The 8,206-nt window shown below is 40.8% G+C and overlaps 1 protein-coding gene across 1 annotated transcript; it reads right to left on the reverse strand.

Annotated features, from left to right (window-relative positions):
- Positions 1–2,545: 2,545 nt before the first annotated feature.
- On the reverse strand, positions 2,546–7,373 carry DDX20 (DEAD (Asp-Glu-Ala-Asp) box polypeptide 20; the record flags this gene model as incomplete). The annotated part of the gene is made up of 9 exons (XM_010077848.1): positions 2,546–3,642; positions 4,305–4,406; positions 4,493–4,598; positions 4,871–4,953; positions 5,534–5,592; positions 5,985–6,123; positions 6,508–6,650; positions 6,732–6,846; positions 7,122–7,373. Coding segments are annotated over 9 exons (2,096 nt in total), but the record flags the coding sequence as incomplete, so codon positions are not given.
- Positions 7,374–8,206: the final 833 nt, after the last annotated feature.

Raw genomic sequence — 8,206 nt, forward strand, 5'->3', positions numbered from 1 at the left:
TGTGTGTATACGTGTGCACGCGTTTCTTTTCATTTTGGTTTAAACTAGAGCTAGTCACACCGCTGGCTGGGGGGAGGTGACGCACCAAACGCTCTTCTCCTTCTGTTGCAGCTGTGAGTGGGAGCTCCCGCCGGCTCCTCGGACCAATGAGGTCTCTTACAAAACGTGTGTGATGGTATATTTTTGATATATCAGTAAGGCATTCCAATGCAAAGGTGTTTTCTTTAGAAGCTTTATGTTATGAGGAGCTCTCAACCCAATTATTTTCTATTTTCATACTATAAATGGGCTTTGCTTACAACCAGAGGACAGATACAAAATGTACTGTATACAACTGCAGGTAGCTTCATTGGAGAACAACTTTCTAGAAGAACCAAGTTTCCTGTTGTCTTCTTTTGGAATTGTAGTGCATATGTTGAAACTTGTATATCATTTACAGTATTGAGTCTTGTGCCACTGCTGTACCTGATGTATCCAATCTGGATTAAACAGAGTATGTGCCACAAACACCAAGATGATGCTGTAGATTTCTTCTAAAAAATTCCTGGGAGGTTCTTTTGGAGAACTTTGGGTGTTGGCCTAAGCCACTCAATTGCATTTAAACACTAGTAACTCTTATTTAAGCAACTGTTAATGAAAATGGCAAGATGACAGAGATGTTACAAAGAGCAATAACACAGATACCTAAGCGCATCTCTTACAGTATCCTCCTTTTGAACGTTAAGGGTTGCAACAAAATTAATCTTGGAAACAAAATCATATCATCTTGGCCTTTCCAAAGTACACAGACTAGGGTAATTTGTTGTGTCACAAAGGGAGTAAGGCAGGAAAAAAAAAAGTACAGGAAGAAAAATACTTCTCCTAACAAGATATTTATTCTATTTAGAGAGCATGTCTTCTGTCTTTCTTTTAAAAGGCAATCTCATCCTGGCAATTCACTTTAGGGCAAAGGCTTGCATTCTGTATTGCAGATGGGTCAGCTTGTTTCAACCACAAGAAAGGAGAGCTGATCTCATCTTAACCATATCAGAAAGTGTCACTTAATAGGCATTATTTGAAAATTTCAAAAATTTTTAAGCAGAAATTAAAATCACTTACTTCCCTCTTGCAGTAAAAGCTGACACCCACCAGGGGCCACCATTGCCCCGCTGTGGGAACACCCCAAACCCACCCAGCGCAGGACAGAGTCCGCCCTTGCCCATCTGGGGCTTAATTTCTATGCCACTCATGAGCTAAATCAATATTACAATTCTCCTGCGCAGTGAAGAGAGGCTCAATTGCATAGTATAAAGTTTAGACCCACCTTCCACAAAAAGGTCCAAGCGCTGCCAGGGACACCCCAGGATTTGCATGGGGCATTTTGCAAGAACATCAGGAACACTCAGGGAGCAAGTGATTTATGTAAGACGAGTGAAAACATACCATATTTCTCAAAATGAATTTGGAAGTTCTGAAGGTGAGCAATCAAGCATCCCTGAAGACAACCATTTCACCCGATAAAAGCAGCAGCTCTCCGTGGAAGTCCAGCTCCTAGCAGATAGGAAGCGGTGCTTTTACTAAGGAAATTCCAGCCTTACCCTGCTCAAGGGGGAAAAAAAAAAAAGAAAGGAACAGACCATACCTGTTCTGGTGAACTTTGAGAAATCAGAGAAACGATCTGACAAAATCTGTCTCCATGATCCCAAACACACCAAAGCTAGAGGACGAAATCTCAGAATTAGCACAGAGCCAGCCTAGGGCCAACACCCTCAGCCAGCCAGTGCTCTCCTCTTTTCTGCTTCAGGACAGCTCTGTACAAAGCAGTGCAACCCAAACAGAAAACACTAATTAGTTTTAGTACTAACAGGTAATTTCATTTCTAATTAAAGCTTTCCTGTAAGTGTGGCAAGTCTGATATTGCTGCACCCAGAGGGACAGACCAATTATGATTGCTGTGCATTTTCTACATAATTAAACCATCCTCTGCCGCACAGCTTGCCATACACCTAGCTATAGAAATGTTATTTACACAATGTTAATTAACTGGATTTCAATTAGCAATACAGGCATGGAGATGCAGGTTTTATTCTGCCCCTTAACTAGTATATAATCAGTGCCTGGTGTTTATAAGAGAATTACAGAAAATGGAATGATTCCAACTATAAACAGACCATGTAGTCTCCCAGTGAGTTCGTCTTCACCCAAAAGTCACACAGCAGACGTAAGTCAAGCAAGTCAAACTGGGGTTGGTCTGTATTTTCTCCTTACTGAGATTGCTTACATGTAAGTGCCCTTTTATCTTCCTTTATTTACTTTGGACAGTAAAGATTGCAAGTGAACATCCAGCTGTCTTTCATTTCTTTTTATTAACAACTTGTAACACTGGAATGCATGGAAAACATTTACCTAGACACAGCTGGCTTATGAAAACAACAACATTTGCCTTCAGTCTTAAAACAAAGTCTGTTTATGTTTGTCAGCGTCCTTGCAGACCAGCAGTTATGTTTTCACAGATAATGTCCATCAATGGTTCAACCAGCCCACCCCTCACAGCAGTGTCGCTCCATCAGTCACCACTCTTCAGCAGTTCCTGCAGATAGACGGAGTTGACGTGACAGGCGTTCATCCAGTGAAACTGCCTGTAACTTTTCCTATAGTGAGACACTGCAGCATAGTAGTTTTGCCATGCTTGGTAATAAGATTTCCAGTAGTTTTTGTAACTCCAAGCCTCATATGGAACACCATCATCCCAAGAGCTCCAGGAGCACTCATCTTCAGTTTTTCTCGTGGAAGGACTAGGGAATTGATGGTAATGGCTTTTCTTTTGTTTAGCATTTTGTTTCTGAACTTTCTTTTTCACTTTATCTTGCGTTGGGACTTGTGATGGCTCCTGAGGCTTCTCTGGTGTAGAACAGAAGCCTGCCTGACCCTGACGCGTTGTGGGAACAGCATTCTCCTGTGTATCTGAAAATGCTTCAAAGCATGAGTTATTTTCCCTGCTGCTGGGGGAAGCCCTGGAACTGTACGAACCATCGCTGTCACCCAACACACCACCGTTTGCTACTGTCTCTATATTATGTTCCACCTCCTTCCACTCTACATCACCATTTCTGGGGAGCTCATGTTGTTCTCCTGGGCCTGAATAGCTTCTTAAAATTTCAACCTCTCTCTCCATCCCTTCTTTAATGAAGTTCTCATAGTCTTCAACAAAGTCCGAGAAGCTCCAAGGATTGTTCTGTTGGTTTTTGAAAGAGGACAAACATGGAATTCTGGGAAGATTCTTTTTTAAGGACTCCTCACCTGCAGGCTGAGCATTACGTCGTCCATCCGTTCTGCAGAGAGGTTTGACTTGATTCCTTTGTTCTGTGTGGCAACTGGAAGTTGGGGTGCTTCTGCTGCTTTTTTCTGTATTTGCAGAACTTGTGCACTTTTTTATCTGCTTTGGCTTCGGAGCCTTTTTTGGCCTTTCCACAGAATCATCACCCTGAAGATTAGAAGGAGGCTGATGTACCTCTGCAAAACTGTTCTGGACAGGCTGCAGCCCCGGTTCCTCTGGTCTAAGAGCCACAGTGTCTGGATTCACTGGAACACCTGTATGCACAACAGGTTTGACTTCTACCTCCCCATCTTCAAACTGATCCATCATTCCCGGAGGTATAGGCTCTGCATGAAAGGGAAACAAGCAGGCACTCAGTTAAGTGCATCCCTCCCTCTAGAACTCAAATGAGCACTGAAGTAAAGCCTTGCAAAAATCACAGAAAATATGTTTAAGACATGTTAAATTAGGGCTACAAACCAACCCTTTCAACTCTTGAAACAGCTTAAATGGGCAGACCATTTTCTTCATGGAAGGCATCAAAAAGTTGATCAACACAAGCAACTGTACTACCTGCCACCTATTTTTCATACGCTACTTAGCCAGTTAAAAAAATAAGAAGGCAAATGCTACATTTCTAGCAAAGCAAGGATAGCAAATCTTCTGCTGTTTCAATTATTCTTTCCTTCTCCTACAGTATCTTACAGTCTGAGAAAGGCTTAATACCAGATTTCTGGAAATCCAAGGAGTTATGTAGTTCCTTAAGCAACAGCTGGATGCCAAATTTCTCTCCTATCCACAGGCATGCACTAAGTTCCTTTTCTATTGCTTTGCACAGCTGCAGCAGTTACACAAGCAGTCATTAGCACAGAGTATGAAAAACCTGCACCAAAATTAACGCAACTTCAGCAGAGAAGATACAATTGTCAGTTCCCTGTGGACTTGACTAAAGCTTTGAATAAACAGAAAACACCAAAGAAACCAGTTGTGTTCCCAGAACTGAGCATACCTGGTAGAGGAAGAAGCTGAAGATTACATTTCTGAGCAATTTTCATCATCATGTTTTCTTCCTCTCCGCGGCAGCAGTATGTCACAGATAAGCCCAAAGTTCCTGTGAGACACAGCAGAAAGTGTCATTACCCAACCAGAGCCAGGGAAGCTACTGCAAGCCCGAGAAATCCACCTGACTGCTCTTACCAAAGCGCCCAGCTCTGCCTATACGATGCATGTACGTTTCCCAGTCGACAGGCACATCCAGGTTGATAACCAGATTCACTTTTTCAGCATCAATTCCACGAGATGTCTTGAGAAAGTGAGAAAGAGATAAGGGGACAGGTAACTGAATAAGCTGAACAGATCTTTAAATAAATACACCACATTTGGGAGTAACTGCTCGCATAGTAACTTCCAATTGTTACATTACACCATAAAGCACCAGCAGTTCTCCAGACAGTTTGCAGTATGACATGTACACTGGGCATACTGCATTGGGACCATGGAAATTCGGGATTTTTTTTTTATGCCTTCTACGTATCAAACACAAGCAAGCGTGTATGCTATAAAATACTAACTTACCAAGTCCGTGGAAATCAGAACTCTACAGTGGAATTGCTTTAATTTAGCCATAGCATCAAGTCGTTGATTTTGATTCATGCTGCCTAAAAAGACAAATCAGAAACAGATTATATTGTTCAGCTTTATACCCCCCAAATTCTGGAAAACACTGCTTTGTAAAACCGCAGATGAGATAAGAAACAAGGTTGAAAGAAACTTCCTCAAACATCAGTTACAAAAGAGTAAACAAGGAACACAGAGAAACTTGAAAATAAGGAAATCCATTACAAAAATAATTCTTTTGCTTGTTTTTAAAGAGAAGACAATTATGTAGATAGTTAACCCACCCAAACAACACGGACTTCAGAAAAATTTTACTTAAATGCATAAGCCATTAAAAACACTGTTGAAGTAAAAATTTGAAGTTTCTAATAAATATTAGGTGCTTCAACCTGCAAATGTAAGTAAAAATAAGTCAACTAGACATTCATAAAAACTCTCAAACAGGAAAATTAACCAATGGAAAAATTAATTAATATTTAAGTCTTAAGGACCTATGAAGATTCAAAAGCTATTCTTAGTTATTTAACCAGAGGCCATGCAACCAAGATTTAAGGTTAATTTTCCTATTCTAGGTCACATTTATGCACAACTTCAGGATCAGAAAGTTCTGAACGGACTTACCTGAAATGCACTCAGCAGGGAAGCCTCTGGATGTTAGTATTTCAGCCAGATGTTGAGCCCTGACAGAATAAACAATGAAAACTGTAAATAAAAATACAGACCTAACAACCCCTGTGCATTTCTTAGCACCAGGCTACTCCTTACAGCCAAGGACTACATTCCAAGACTGTCACTTTCATCTTCATAGCTACAACAGTCACCTTACACATGGAAAAAGTCAAGAGGATATCAGGCCTCACTGTACTCTAAACAGTGTATGAGGTACCTTCAGGCTAAAGCATTCCTTCAGTTTCAATATTTCATACTGCATCCCTCTGGCTGCATTTCAGATCTGAAATTTGCATACTGCTTTGAGATCTCATAGAAGGTCTATATAAATTTATCTATGACTGGACATTAGAACCACTGCTTTCAAATACGCTTTTTACAGATTTTATTTCAAATTTCTTACCTGCTATGCAAATTTGAGAAGACTAAGGCTTGATTGAATGGAATCTTGCTGAACAGCTCCTGTAGGTGCTGGGTTTTTTCCTCAAATGTTTTATGCGGAAGCGGATGGGAATTCACAATCTTGTAATACTGCTTCAGCCCTGAGCATGAAACCAAACAAACCTGTCAGATCAAGGATTTCCACAAAACCATGCACAGTGCTATGCTGTTGTCAATGTGTCACTGCAGCTAAAACAAAAACTTAAGATTTAAACAAGCACACATGTGCCAAATAATAGCCTACAGGCCAGGTTTTTCTTAAAGGGCTAAAATTTCTTTGAACAGATACAAAACCCAAAAAGTTATATTCATCACTGATACTTTAAACACATCAACAATGCAAAAAAAAAACTTCATAAACTAATCAACTCGCCTGTGGAGGGAAACTACAAAGAATCACACATTTTAAAGGTGTATGTTTTGGTCTTAGTATACTGTTCTTAAGCTACTGATAACAGTATCACTATAAATGAACTTCTACTTACCAATAAGACTTGGATCAGTAGGATTCAACCTCACAAATGTTGGTTCTCTCATGTACCTGGTCAAAGCATTAGCTAATGATTCGGGGTAAGTAGCTGACACAGCAAGCATCTGTTTATTGGCTGGTAGTGAAGAGTAAATCCAGCTGTGGGACAAAGAAATGGGAATGACTAACAAATATGTATCTAACCTATTGATAAACGCATGAGATAAATGTTTTTCTTACTTGATTTGTTCCTGAAAGCTGCCTTCTTCTAGAAGCTTGTCTGCTTCATCAAGAATGAAAAGCCGGATACTGGCTGTATTCAAGTAGTCCAAGTCTATGAGCTGTTTTATTCGACCTGTAGGCAAAGTAAAAGGAGCTTCAAAAATACTAATTGAAAAGTTGCAACAATGAATTTAGTAACTTTTTTAAAAAGTAATTTTAATAAGCCTTAAGAAAGGCATATTTGGAATAACCTCTCACTAAAAATACCTGGTCTGAATGTCTCTGACACTGGCCTTTGAGACTATCCCCTGTTACTAAGAACAAAAACCAACCCAGATGTCAGAAGCACCCATTATCACACTGGGAAGCATCCCACGGGATCTGAAGCACAAGGAAGCTCATCCACACCTGGGGAGCCCACCGCTATGTGGCACTTCTTCAGCCGGGTTTTGTCCTGGCTCAAAGGCGTCCCTCCGATGAAGACATGGCACTCCAGCCCCTCCATCTTCACCCCGATAGCCGTGATCACAGCGTGGATCTGCACAGCGATCTCCCGCGTAGGGGCCAGGATCAGGATCTGTAAGGGCAAGGGTTTAACCCAAGAGCTGCAGCACGGCTCCAAAGCCCAGCAGCCAGTTGCAATGATTTCAAATGCTGTCCCTGTTTTGCCAATCGACGAGGACAGCACAGAGGACACAGGCACCAAAAAAAAGTAAACTTATTTTTACTTATGTCCAAAATGACAAAGTAATAAGGAAAATAGTACAGAAAAAATAAAGCAAGATAAGGTAAAGCAGCGAGACAACAAGCAATCTACTATAGCAAGTGCAAAAATAAGGTAATGCACCTAATCATTACTACACAGAGTTAGCGATAGTGATTAAGATACATCGCCAATTGCCCTATATTACCATCATCCAGATCCGCAGCCGCTGGGGAGCCCGTTTACAGTGAAGGATTTGAAGAACTCATCCCGGCAATTGGGACATCTCTATACAGTGCGTCCACTGTACAGAGGAGGCTTCCAAATTTCCCTGCAAACGGTCCCCGCTTTTATACAGTTAAATAAACAATTTTATATCTTAAGCTGCAAAAAACTTCTGGTGTAGTTTTTTTTTTCTTTCTTGTTAATTTTTTCCCGTGCTTGGCCAGAGCTGGAGAAAAGGCTAAGAAGAAGTAAAGGTGTCTGGTTATCTTTGATGATGCGTCTTTAAACAATGCCCATCACCGCGCTGCTACCTTCTGTCACGTAGAGGTCTGTTTGAAGGCTTGAGATAGGTTTATCTCTCTTTGGCAAGTGGGGACACTGTTACACAACTATTATCTTTACAGCAAGTGTTCCAGCAATGCTCCATCAGCGTTACAACAAAAGCTTTTATAAATTGGCATCTATTCATAAGGTTATACATTGCATATGTGATCAATAGGATACATACTAGGTATATTGTTAGGTTCTGAGATTCTCCTAGAGGTCAACTTTGGTTCAGGGCCCC

Source organism: Pterocles gutturalis, unplaced genomic scaffold, assembly GCF_000699245.1.
Source record: "Pterocles gutturalis isolate BGI_N339 unplaced genomic scaffold, ASM69924v1 scaffold13048, whole genome shotgun sequence".
NCBI lineage: Eukaryota > Metazoa > Chordata > Aves > Pterocliformes > Pteroclidae > Pterocles > Pterocles gutturalis.